We start from the raw sequence: 14,529 nt of genomic DNA on the forward strand, positions 1-14,529 counted from the left end.
AAAAAAAAAAACCAACTTCCCATTTCACTCATCCGGTCACCCCAAATGTTTGTCCAGTTCGGCCTTAAATTTATTCAAGCTATCAACTTCCACAACATCAGATGGAAGTCTGTTCCACCAATCAAGTACCTGCTGGCCAAAAGCAAATCTATTCTACAACTGTCTTTCCTCAATTTGAATCTATGCCCCCTCATGTTCTTAATCTGAGCAAGCGGAAGTATTCCATCAGCAATGAGCCTACTCACACCATTCAAAACCTTATACACCTCAATCAGACCACCTCGCAGGTGCCTAGTCTCCAGACGCTACAACTTGCAGAATTTAAGCCTCTCTTGGTGAGAGCACCCCTTTGTTCCTCTCACCAAGTTTGTTGCCCTTCTCTGTACTCGTTCTAGCAACTTTACATTCTTCATGAAATGAGGCCTCCAAGACCTGTACACAGTACTCAAGGTGTGGCCTGACCATTACCTTATACAAAGGGATAATCACCTCCTTGTGTCTGCTAGCAAAATTCCTATAAATCATTTATAAAACTCCATGACTTGCCAGAGCAGGTCATGGAGTTTTATTCTCTGTCTCCTCCCACTCAACCATCCTCTTATCCCATTGTAGTAACTTGCCCTTAATGCCATACTGCTCCAATTTGTACATCAGTCTTCTATGTTCCACAGTATCAAAAGATTTCCTGAAATCCAAATATATGATATCAAAATTATTTTTTGCATCCAGTTCCTTTGTGACCACCTCGTAGTATCCAATCAAATTGGTCAGACAAGACCCCTTAACAAACCCATGTTGTGTCTGAACTGTTACTGAAGTCTTGTCTAGGTGATCCTGCAATGCTTCTTTAACCAGTGATTCCCTTATTTTCCCCTGAACACAAGTTAAACTAACAGATCTGTAATTACTCGTGTCCCCTTTGATCCACCTTTGAATTTGAGATACATTTGCACATCTCTAGTAAGTGGGGACTTCCCCCGAATCCAAGGATGCTCTCATAATTATGGCTAAGGGTTTGCTTACTTCCCTTGCTGCCCCATTCAATATAATTGGATAGATTCCATCCACCCCAGGTGCCTTTTTTACATTTAACTCTAACAAATTCTCCTCCACTTTGCTCTCCATTATTACAAAATATTTTAGCTCCCTATTGGAGTTTAGTAAACTACTGTCCGCCCATATCTTACAGAATTCCTCGTGTGTGAATGTAGATGCAAAATACTCATTCAGTTTGTCAGCTATCTGAGCAGGATCATCAACAGTCGAACAATATACATCAAGTGGACCAATCTGAATCGTCCCCTTCCTTCTAGAGTTTACATAAGTAAAGAAGTCTTTGTTGTTTTTCTTTGCATCCTTTACCAAGGATTTCTTGTAATCAGCCTTCGCTTGCCTAACCTCCTTTGTGACGATTACAGACTAGCGTATATCTGCCATAGGCTTCTGTGTCACATATGAGTTTTCAACCATAAAACCCTTATGCTCCCCGCAAAAAAAAAGTAAGCCAAACTTTAGAACAGATACATGATAGGAGCATCATGGGCTTGGTTTGTCTTTAAAGAAACCTAATGAAGAAATCCAAGGCTTCTAATTTAATCTAACCAAACGGCGTACTTTCTGTAATAAAGCATCTTTCCGAATTATTTCACAATTAATTAGTTTCCTGAGTTTATCAAGAATTAGCACAAGAAGGTGTTTGACATTTACCTTGTTTTATTGTCGGTATCCTAGAAGTAGTTCGTTATCCACTACGACTTTCCTCTGAGGTAGACAGCAAAACTTAGAGAACAATATTTCTATTATTATTATTCCCAAGGAATCGAAATTCTTTTGAAAGCGAAGCAAACAATAATTATCCAGGGAATTTGCTGCAGGAAGTATCAGGGATCGCTACTTAGATGCAGTGATGTAATGTCGTTATCGTTACGTTTACTGTGTACAAATTCTGAACTACAGTACTACTTAAGCGAGAAGGTGGGATCTCTATACGTTGAAATGTTCGTGACCGCGCGTGCAATGTGTAATGAATAAGGAAAGCACACTTATTGAAAAATACACGGCTAACATTAACAAAAGATCGTTTTTTGAGAACTACTGATCATCTTACGATTTCTAGCAAGGGAATGGAGTCTTGATTCTTTAAATGTTTTTATTAATGCCTTGAAACGTTGTTTGCATCCATTAATGTCCAATCGTTTTCATAATGTGTCAAACTGCATTTATTGTATAAACTCAGCCGAATGTCGTCGGGCTATAACGCTTTATTAATTAGTTTATTTTTGTAAATAAGGAAAAATATCTGGTTTTTTTAACATGTACAGATAAACAGATTTTTCTAAAAAATCTGTTTACCTGTACATGTTTTGTTCTATTGCTGCAGTACGTGTCCATCTTTATACTTCAAAGCTTATTTATAAAGGTGGGACCTCACTACAGCAGAACAAAATCCTGCAGTTTTTTAATATTTCTCAGAGGACCATAAAGGGCAGGGAGGAAAATAGGCTGGCCGAACTCAAAGAAGCATCCCAATGCCAAAGTTATACATTATATTTCATTATTTCATTGGGTCATTGAGGCTGTTGCAGACATTCTCTCAGATATGCCAGACAAGCAATACTTGCTACCTGGGAGTCTAAAACACTGATGGAACTGATATTCGGGTGACACTCAAGTCAAGTGTACCCAATTTCGGCAAAGTCTGGATGGTCTGTGACAGTCAAAATCCTCTGCTTGCACCTTCATGATGGTGGGACTGTTAGTAATCCTAAGTATAATCCCCATGCGCATGCACACTGTGGGTGACTACCCAGGTGTCAACCAACGTAAGCAAGGGTCGAAGTGTGGCGCCCACATCACACGGAGGAATGCCGCCCCTCTGTGTTACCAGGCAATACTAGGTGGCAGACAATTCTCATCAATCTGTGCAATACCACCACTTTGCTCGAAGTGGTGGAACCCATGTTTAGTCTCCAGATCTAAGATCCGATCAACCCTTCCCCATCTCTTCCATCATGCAGTATGACTGATGACTTTTGAGGTTATGATGAACATCGTCGTGAGATCCAATATTCCTTACATTTCGAGGGTACAGCTCTAAAACGGTGTTCGCAGATCGGCCGCTAGTTAGTACACCGGATCGAACCTATTGGTAACTCCCTAGGAGGCTTCCGGATCAGCTAGTCACGCAGTGGTTTTCAACCGGGGTGCCGCGGAAATCCTGGAATGTTGTTGCGGCATCCCATGGTGCCGCAACAATATTGCAGAAGTACCACGTAACTTGGGTTTAAGTTACTTAAACTTATTATTTTTTAACTGATATGTTTATTTAATTATAAAACGGTGTACGGTATCTTTTAATTTTCTGGTGACCTATAATTGATGTTTACTTAGTACCTCTATATAAAGAATAAAATTATTATATACTGTATACATATAATTTGAATTAATAATGTAATTTTTATAATTATATTATTCTAATAAGTATCATATAACATATATATATTTTTAATAATATATATATATATATATATATATATATATATATATTCGATTCTCTCTCTCTCTCTGAATATATATATACAGAGAGAGAGAGCGAGAGAGAATCGGATCTAACCGGCAGAAAATTGAGTAGGGGTGCCGCAAAATAAAATAAATTACTTAGGGGTGCCGTTATTAAAAAAAGGTTGAAACCACTGAGCTAGTGTATAATATTGCTACCTGTACTATACCAAATAGTGACTGGAGGGAGTCCAAGTACTGAGTATGCGGGGGCATTGTCGAGGCCACATTATATCAAGGATCTGGGTATATTCTTACCACATGTACGCCATATCCAAAAATTTCATTATTTCATACAGCATGACCCCCCCCCCCCCACTTTTTCTTACTATTAAATACACCACAAATTTTCAAACTAATAGAGCAAAAACCTATCTGCGAAAAGACTAAAACCTCCCAAACACTTCCTAGTCATTTCACAAATATATGTCGTCTCAGTTCTAATCTTGATGATGTCCCTTTCCACTTACAGTCTGCCAAACCATGTAGTTTTTCTCAGTTATCGGTTGATTCAACTACTGCTCATTTCAGTTGCCCAAATTATTCACTGTATGATTCTTTTCGCCTCAAAGTATATGTCCTCATATGTCCATCCGATATTCCCTGTCAGAGACTTGCCAATTTGGAATCTCCTCTCTTCAATCTTCTCTGGCTTAAAATCTATCTACCTCATTATTTCAAATTCATCTGTTGTCTCTACGGTTTTCTCAACTCCACCAATCACTTGGAACTCTTTGCAACTTGACTTTCTCCAATCCAAGTTTCCTAACAGTAAGGTAATTTTCCTAGGTGATTTTAATGTTTACAACACCAGCTGGCTTCCATTTTCTAGTCACACCGACCCAGCAGGTCGAAATGACGAGGCTTTTGCAATTACTAATGACGTCGCACAGATTGTTCATTTACCTACCAGAATACCGGACAATCCTAACCATACAGCCAACACACTTGATCTTTTTCTCACAAAGAACCATTCTAAGTAAACTGTCGAAGGGAATGGTCGTTTAGGCACCTCAGGTCACAATTTGGTGATTGTCTCTTCTCCAATGGAGCCTTTATCTCATGGCCATTCCCAACCTCGTGTTGTTTGACATTATAAGAATGAAAAATGGGATGACCTGCGAAATTTATTTTCTTCTTTTCCTTGATCGGATTTCTGTTTCAAAACTTCTGATGTCAACGTTTGTTCAGATCGTGTCAGTGAAATTATTCTTGCAGGAATGGAATCCTTTATTCCACACTCCACTTTAAAATCTCGTCCTTTATCTAAACCTTGGTTTTCCAATAAATGTGCTAAGGCTGTTCGAGAGAAGAATGTTGTATATCATAATTTGCTTGTTTTCCAACTCTTCCGTTTCGTTTTCTACCTACACCAAAGCTCGCAACTGCAATTGTCAGCGGAATAACTCCCAGTGAAAGTTTGCAGACTGTCTCAATGTGTTGCAGCTTGTATATAATAAGTATAAAACCTATATACTGTAATGCAATATAAGCTCTGTATAATCAATCTATTATAATAACTATAAAATCTATTTATTGCAATATTAGCTGTGTATATTGCACTGTATGTATTTGCTGTGTACCCACGTAGTTTTTTTATGTATTGAATGTAATGTGTCCAGTTAATTGTAAGATTCCTCTGGTTGCCTGTAGCGGGAATCATGTCCTACGTTTCTACGAATAAAGAATTTTATTATTATTATCAGTCACATGGACAGATGATTCTGGGTACTCGTCCCACGGGAAGGTGGACCAGTTCCAATAGTGCTCGTACTGTCCCAATTCGAGACGCTGACCCACCTGATGTAGTCAAAAGGTGGGCCAAATCCTTCTGGGGGCCCACTCCAGAGGGGGGAAAAACACTTTTTTTTTTTTTTTTTTTTTTGTTCAGTTATACATTATATACAAAATTAAGACAAACGAGGTTACAATCAGTATAAAATTAGGTCCTAATTGAGGTCCCATTTCAAGACCATGAGAACAATTATGAGGTAGTGATCCCGATCCGAGATGATCCAGAAGATAAAACTGTAGATAATAGCTGCCGTCTTTTCTCAAAAACTTCTCTGGCAAAAGTTTGAAACGCCCGAAAAATCTCAGAATTCTGGATAAGCAAAGATTCGTGGCCAGGCTGTAGAACAGAATAATTTGTGAGAGTTCTTCTCTGATTCTCGTAGTTAGTAGATGAATACAGTACATGATCCCAACTCTCTGTCTCACCGCAAAGACATAAATCTGTGGTAGCCAACTTGAACCTGAAGAGTCGCTGATTTAATGATCCGTGTCCTGTGATAAGACACCATGGGTCTTCCTTGCCACCTGTTACACTGCTCCGACCATGCTGTAACTCCAAATCCCTTTCTTCCTCTGCCGTTTTTAATTCAACCCGCCAATATAGTTGCCAGTTTTCTGACCATGCTTGAAACCTACCTATTCATATGGTCTTGAAGGGACCTTGCCTTGAGCCGATCATTAACCCCCCCCATCATATCATCTACAAACTTTGGCATTACGCCCTCCATCCCTTCGTCGATGGCATTTCGGAAAATCTAAAATAACAGTGGTGCTAGAACCAATCGTCAGGGGATCTCATGTTGCGCCAGTCTGAAGAGTAATATTAATCAGAACTTGCAGCCAGCCAGCCACCCACCCACCCTGTGATCAATCTCAGAATCTTACCTTTGATTTGAACATGTTTCAACCTTATAAGTAACCTCTCATGAGGGACTGAGTCAAATGTTTTGCTAAAATTAAAATAAACATTGTCGAAATTAATTCCTACTTCCAGCTCTTGAGTAATTGTCAAAATAACTATCAGTTTAGCAAAACATGACTTTCCCCTTAAAGGAAAATCTATTTTTTTCCCATTAAGATGGAAAAAAAATAATATTGTAGTCTAACCATACAATAATATTGTAATCAAGTGTCCTTTCTGGTGATTACTTGCAGTTCCGATGCTAGTCTTAAGTCTGTATAACATAATTTTGCCTAGAAACATCTCACCCCTTCTTGTCATTTATCAGCTGTTGCCGTTTTCATAACACTTCTTGATTGTTGTTAGCTAGGATATCTCATCTTACTTTCTCCGTGATAATCTCATAATTTACTGTTATGACTACGTTTCTGAGAATTCTGTTGGGCGTTGTACTGTCTTGTTGTCCGCTATAAGCGTAAACAGGATGATCCAGATTTGCTTATAAAACATTTATATACAAGTAGCGCTCTAATATATCATTTTGAACATAGCTGACTGAAATAAAGGAAAGTAGGTTTTTATATAACTTCCGCAGCCAGAAGCTTATTAATTTTAAATTTATACGGAGTAGCAGGTCATTGGTTTTGTGATCCAAAGTTGTACCCTGTGTGTGTGTGTGTGTGTGTGTGTGAAAAGTAATCTAAAAAGCAACGATTTATAGAGGTAGTTTTCAACTATCTCGAATTTATAAGCTTGTAGAATTCATAACCCATGCCTTATTGGGTTGCAGTAGTTTGCATCCCAGTAAAGCTTGTGATTAATCCTAGAATGCATTACTCTTCTGTCAATGAATGAATGAATCATCTTTGAACAATAATCCATAGACTTTGAGCCAATATTTTAGAACAATTTCTCGTTTGCGTTTGGATAAATTCTAATTTCCCTGTTTAAAGAAGTTATTAAGGGCAAAAACAACGTTATATTATAAATATAAGGCGTCTATTTTCATACTTCTCTTATGAATATATATATATAATATAAAGAAAAAATATATATACTGTATATGTATTTTTCTTTCTTTATAAATGTTTTCTTTACTTTTTACCCTCAGGCTTTGACTTGCAGCTGTTTCATTCCTTTCTACTGCGGGCTATTCCCTCCAAAGTTTCACGGAGTGGTAAGTGTATCTTTACTTTCTTCGTATACTGCACAATATCCTCTAAAAACAATTCCTTAAAAAGTACCTTAGGAAAAAAAAAAAACTTTGTATCTTCTGTTCTCTTACTTTTAGTATCATTATTTATTTATTTATTATTATTTTTTTATTTCACTGAGGTTTTATTTACAAATCTGTTAGCGCATACGAGGTGTGGCAATGAAGTTCCCGGACTAGACCTGTTGCGACCATGTTCGATGAGTTTGAAAATAATGCAAGTGGTATATCGTAATTCAAACTTCCTCCAACAGATGGCGGTACAGATATTATCCAATAGATCGACAGCTCGCAAATAACAAGCAGTTTCGTTAGTAATGCCACGTTAAGTTCACGATTTTGCAATGGAGCAACAAACGAATATCAATTTTTGCTTTAAACGAGAAAAATCTGCAATAGAAATGTATGAAATCTAAAAACAGTTTTTGGTGGTGAAACGTTAAGTCATGCTACTCTGTTTATACGTATAAGTGGTTCGAAGACGGATGCAAGGATGTTCGAGAATGTTACCAAAGAAGTGGACATCTGTAAACCTCTCGAAATGAACACAATGTTTAAAAATTCTGGAAATTGTGGCAAGATCGTTGTTTTAATCTCAGAATGATGGCTGATGAGTTGGATATATGAAAAAGGATACGATTAGTTAAATTCTGCATGAAAGTTTAGAGAAAAGGAAGGTTTGTGCAAATTTTGTTCTTCTTCGTTGCTTCTGCTCAACGGATGAGCAGAAGCAACGAAGAGTGTCATCATGCGAAGACTTCATCCAGACTTGTCAAGAAAATCCTAATTTCCTAGATTGTATTGTCACTGGAGATGAGCGTTGGATGTTTCAGTACGACCCAAAGATAAATAGTCAGAGCATGCAGTGGAATTCAAAATCATCACCAAGGTCCAAAATGTTTCGTTTACAGAAGTCCAGAATCAAGACGATGTTGATCGTGTTTTTCGACAGTCATTTTTTTTTTTTTTTTTTTTTTACACACTCAAATATTATGTACAATCTCAGGAAACATATTCAATAATTTATATACAATTTTATGCACATTCTCATATATAATTATCCTAGCACACACATATATATATATATATATATATATTGCCCAAACTACAGTAGAGAAATACAGCACAAAACACATATGTGTCCTGGTATCAAGGGTGACCCGTAGGCATAGCCCATCTCCACCTAGTGGATCTGTATTGAATGTAGGACCTCTGCAAAGGAGCAGCCAAAATCGGGGCAGCTGCTGCCTGGTGTCCGCCGTCCCCAGGCACGAGTTGCCGGGCCTGGGTTTTTTTCTCCTCTTACATGCTAAAACGCACATAATCCCGCACCCACTGGAGGTAGTGCAATATCAGTGGATGCGAACAATCAAACTCCCAGGCTGCCCAGGCCTGGGAGCACGCAAAAAAAAAAAAATAAATAAATAAAATAAATAAATAAAATAATTGAAAGACAAGGCCGAAACTTCAAAAACCCGTTGAAGTCATACAGCCGAGAAACGATTTTCAAAGAACCCTGCAGTTTTCAATAGCATTATATTTTTCGACGAACGGCGTGATTCATAAGGAATCACCTCTGCGTTCTACGTACAGGTACTTCAAAGACTATTGAAGCGTATTTCCCTGATGAGGCCGCAATTTCAAGAGAAAGGCACCCTGGTTCTTGCTGCACGAAAATGCCTCCGCCCCAATTCCGCACTTGTAGTGAAGATATTTCAGACGAAACATTGTAATATACAGTGTAATGCACAAGCAGATTAGCCGTCCACCTTACTCTTCGGATCTAGCACAATCAGACTTCTTCCTCTTCCCAAGGTGGAAACTACCATCAAAGAAAAAAAAAAAAAAAAAAAAAAATAGATTTCACGATGCCGAGGAAAAAAGAAAAACAAACGTAACCCGCCAACTGGATATCATGTTTTTGGACGCACCTTTGCTGACTCTTTTCAGAAACTTTTAAAACACTGTCATAAGTGGATTCAATCAATTAGTGATTGCTTTGGATGAAATTAAAACTATTTTGGGCTCCTCCACTTCGTGTTCTTTTTATTGCACCAGCCCGGGATTTTATTGCAATGTTTTGTATATTTGCAGAGCGACTTAAAATTTGGACACCATTCTGTGATGTAACATATAATAAAATTATACAGTGATCGTTTTAAAAAGAGCTATTGCAACTTGTAATAATAACTTTCCTTTCTCGGAAAACACGTATGAGGAAGCATTACTTTAAATCGAGGAAGGACAGTTACAGGATAGATGTGCGGAAGTTTAGTTTCAGCCAGGAGATGGTTGATTGTTGGAACAAACTTCCATCTCTTGCGAAAGTGAGGAGTTTTAAAAATTCAAGGAAGAAGGGATGGGACTTGATGTGTTTTTTTTTTTTTTTTGTTTTTTAAGGCTGATGTTGCATACACTTGCTTTGTTGCATCATTTACCACTGCTGGTACTAATGCTAACTTCGGGTATGATTAATTTTGTGAATTTGGATTTTTTTCTATGAAAACTTCAAACACGAGAGGTATTAGAACCTATAGTACTTAGTACCGTGCTTGGGTTGGAGGTTGAGAACATGAAAGAAGATATTTGTTGACATTGGACTTGAACTCCTGCAGACTGTAATTTTCATGAAAGACATATGGAGGAAGGTTGTTCCAGAAAACGGCAGTTGAATGAATAAATGAGGAAGATGAAAAGTTGGTTCTGTGAGTTTGAAGTTGGACAGTATATGGACGTTGGCTGGTGGCGGCACGTGTTCGGGCTGTTTTGAAAGAGTAAGCTGGAATTATAGAAGCCGATTCAGAAGAACAGTGCCCATGGAAATATCTGTAGAAAAGGCATGCAGCAGAAACAGTAAGTCTATGAGACAGAGAGTGAGAGACTCTGTTAGAGAGGGGTCATTAATTAACCTAAATGCTCTCTTCTGAATGGAATCAAGAAGCCTGAGAGAGGTTTTGGGGGCACCTCCCCAGATGTGGGAACAATATTTCATGGTAGGGCAGATTTGCGATTTGTACAGAGTGAACAGCTGTTTGTAAGAAAAGTAACGCCTAGAACGAAAGAGAAAACCAAGTTTTTTAGATGCAGAGGAAGCAATATTTGTAATGTGCTTGTGCAAAGAGAGATTAGAAGTCAGGGTAATTCCCAAAAGAGATATATCATTTTGCCTAGAAATCGGAGGGTCACCAAAAATAAGCATAGGAGTAGAAGAATCCTTTTTGCGAGATGTAAGACAAGACTGAGTTTAAGAAGGATTGAAATCAACTAAGTTGTCTTTGCCCCACTAGAGAATTACCTGGAGATCAGCATTTAAGGAATTGGTATCGGATATTTGAGAAGCTGAAGCTGATTGAGCAGGACAAGGTTTCTCAAAATGGAAAGTGAAATGCAATGTGCTATCATAGGCAAAATATAGATAGGATTTCCAGTCAATGGAAGAAGGTCATTAATATACAAGAGGAAAAGAGTGTGGGAAAGAACTGAACCTTGGGGAACACCAGTATTAGTGGAGAGGTTAGAAGACAGAACCATCTAACATAACCCTCAGTGAACGGTCAGAGAGAGTGAGAGAACTGGGCAAACAATTAAAAACAATAGTTGGCAAACAATAAGATGGATGCTTGTTTAGAAGACCTTTATGCCAAACAAGATCGAAAGCCTTTGAGATATCAAAAGCAACTGTTTGTGTTTCAGTAAACTTTCCCATTGAATTTGTCCATAAATGAGTAACATAACCCGGAATATCACCAGTGGATCGACACTGACGCAATCCATACTGGCGATCGTTGATTCTAAGTAGTTTAAGAGTTGGGATTAATTGATTTCTCCATTACTTTACAAAGCGTAGAACTAATTGCACTGTAATTAGTCCAATTGAACTAACTGGACGATAATTGGATGGGAGGGATTTGTCACACTTTTTAGGAACTGGCTGGATATGAGCAAATTTCCAAGCAGAAGGAAAAACAACTTTGGAATAAGAAAGTGAAAAAAGGCAGCAAAGAACAGGAGTAAGTTCAGGACCACAGGTTTGGAGAACAAGTGGAAAAATACCTTCTGGACCTGGAGCTTTCTTTGCATCAAGATTTGTCAAATTCCTTCTGACATTCTTTTGACGGAAGACCACAGGAGGCAGTGAATGGAGCGTGTGGTGAAAATCTGGAAACTAGGCACTTGAAGGAGATGCAATCAAAGTGTTTAAGGCATTAAATGGATTGAATAAATGCTGATGGCATCCTTACTTTTTCTGAGCCAACACACGCTAAGGGACATAATTTACAAGATCATTAATACATGAGTTGGAAGAAAAATGAGATGCTAGTAGGTCAGCTTTATCCTTGGCTGAAGTGACAACGGAACCATCCGATTTTGACAGAGGTGGGAGCAGAGATGGGCAAAAGTTGTGGCCAATAGCTTTGGCAAGAGACCAAAATGCTCGGCTACCATTAAGGGCAAGAAGCAAGTGTTCTACTCTTAGTCTGTTCAAAATCTAGTTCGGACTGATTAATAACTGCTTTACAATTGTTGCGAGCTGTGGTGTAGGCAGAAAATGAAACTGAAGAATTGGAAACAAGCCAATTACGATATGCAACGTAATTGGACAATCTCTGGAACAGCCGTAGCACATTTATTGGAAAACTAAGGTTTAGATAAAGGCCGAGATTTTAAAGTGGAGTGTGCAATAAAGGATTCCATTCCTACAAGAATAATTTCACTGACACGATCTGAGCAAACGTTGACATCAGAAGTTTTGAAACAATAATCCGACCAAGGAAAAGCAGAAATGAAATCTCGCAGGTCATCCCATTTTGCATTCTTGTAATGCCAAATAATACGAGGTTGGGAATAACCATGAGATAATGGGCGCCTCCGTAGCCAGGTGGGAAGGAGCAGCAGTGCGTAGCACACGCTTCTTGATTAGACCGGGGTTCGAGCCCGTGTCCACCAAATACGGAGGATGCGGAAAGGTCGGGGAATGACCACCGCATATCCCCGGAGCAATATGGCCTTAGTTGCTAATGCTCCTAAAAACCAAATAACAAACATTAACAACAAGCCTCCCGCATACACAATACTCGGACTCCCTCCAGTCACTATCTAGAAGAGTAGAGGTAGCAAGATTATACATTAGCTGATCCGGAAGCCTCCTAGAGGGTTACCATTAGGTTCGGTTCGGTGTACTAACTAGATTAATTTGTGGTTAACCATAGTCTGTTTTTTTTTTTACTTTTTATACTTAATTTTTTTACTTTTTATCCGTATTGCACTGTAGCATACAAAAAGAATTGCATTTTTATGCGCAAGAATGTGTGCTCATAATGCATATTGCCTGCTGTTTTCATTTGCGTTTAAAACAAGGCAAAACAATTTTTTCATACCATTTGAATATTTTAAACACCAACAAAATAAAATGAGCCATCTGGAAGATAGTGAAATGGTTCAAAAGAATCAGAATCTCCTAAAGCGTGAAAAGATGTCAACATATTTTCAAAGACGCTTAGACGTTATATTTCACTTCCTTCTCTGACGAAACATGGTTTCATTTTTAACTAAATATAAATTTAGAATACTGGTATATACAGTTAATATGGCCATAACTATATACTAATATGGAAAATTCTCATGAACCTCTCCTACATCCGGCCATGATCGGAGCTTGAGGAGAGATCGATCTATTGTACAAAAACCGTAACCTCAAAGTGGTAGAATGAAATAGCAAATAGCTCATCATTTCTTTGAATACCGACTCAAGAGGAAGTTGTTAGAGCTATATAGCGACATCTAGTCTCCCCCGTGTGATTTTTAACAACCATAGAATATTGATTTTTTTTCTAAACCGACCATCAGCCTCTGCATTACCCCTACCGCGCAATGTTGGACTTGGAGGTAAGCCTCTGCTATTTTCACTATTAATTTTATGGAGACAAATATGTCAATAGTTTCAAAAGTTCAAAACGATCGCTCTGTAGTTACAGTGAGTTGATATCTGCCATAAATTGAAGCCTAGTAAGGATCGAAAGCTAAAAGGAATCGAGATAAGGGCACTAATCCCTTCTCTCCTTTGCTATAGAGCAGGGGTTCTGCTGCCCCCTTCTTCCGCCTGGTGAGGCATGGGTCTGGCTCACTGACTTGCTGGGATCGCCTTCTCTATTGTCCCCATACTTTGTCTAATTCGCCAGTGTACGCTCCACACAATTTATCAATTAATAACTTTCAAATTTAAATCGCGCTTACATAAACCTCTCTCGGCCTTTTATATCCTACGGTTAATCCCCTCCCCCTTTTTTTTTTTTTTTTTCCACATAAGCCATTGTCACTGAAATCTTCGGAAACTAGGTGGCAGAGCCTGCCAGAGTACAAAATAAAATCTACTGGGCACCTGACCTGTCTCCCCGGGGCAAATTGCGGTAACGATGGATCCCAACAGGGGCCCAACGGCTAAATGATCAGAAGAACAACCATACACAACACCATCCTTCCACTCCCCACACTCTTTTGAATCTCTGGCCTACACAGAGTTCTGTGCTACACGAACAGAGTGCACAACGCGGAGATGGGGGGAACCCCGGTGGCGTCAGACAACTAACAAACACACTTGCACCTTGCACTTCTACCTGCATCCTGCGGGTACAAGCCTAAGGATCACAAAGATTTCAGACCCGTTTCTGTCAGTTGCTCTCTACTAAAATGTAACGATGTACAGTATATTTGTAGCTGTTCAGTATATTTCAGTATACTGTACTTGTATTTCCTGTTACTTTATACTGTGCGCAAAAGTATATTATATATAACTATGTATATTTGTAAACGTTATGATTGGTTGTTGGGTTTTAGGAGCACCGGCGACTAAGGCCAGGTTGCTCGTTGTATATTGTCTGTAAATTGCATGAGTTCTGCGGTCTATTTTCTGTTTGTTGGCCGAAAAATCCTAGTTTCCGGGAGAAAAAACCATGCTACCCTCGCCTGAGACCGATTAACTCAGACACGTTGTGAAAAAGGCCCGTAAAATTACTCCCGTCATTCGAACACAAGTCTTTTCGACCCGGTGTGGGGATGAAGGCGA

At 38.7% G+C, this 14,529-nt stretch overlaps 1 protein-coding gene across 1 annotated transcript in view; it reads left to right on the top strand.

The window, feature by feature from the left end:
• LOC150077343 (patatin-like phospholipase domain-containing protein 2) overlaps positions 1-14,529 on the top strand; it is a 97,390-nt gene that overhangs the window by 26,133 nt on the left and 56,728 nt on the right. Inside the window, exon 3 of the mRNA XM_090385862.1 lies at positions 7,365-7,430. Within this exon, the coding sequence (XP_090241988.1) occupies positions 7,365-7,430 (66 nt within the window). The remainder of the gene's footprint in view (positions 1-7,364; positions 7,431-14,529) is intronic.

This window comes from Mastigoproctus giganteus, chromosome 12, assembly GCF_048544385.1.
Source record: "Mastigoproctus giganteus isolate SK-2022 chromosome 12, ASM4854438v1, whole genome shotgun sequence".
In the NCBI taxonomy this organism is placed as follows: Eukaryota; Metazoa; Arthropoda; class Arachnida; order Uropygi; family Thelyphonidae; genus Mastigoproctus; species Mastigoproctus giganteus.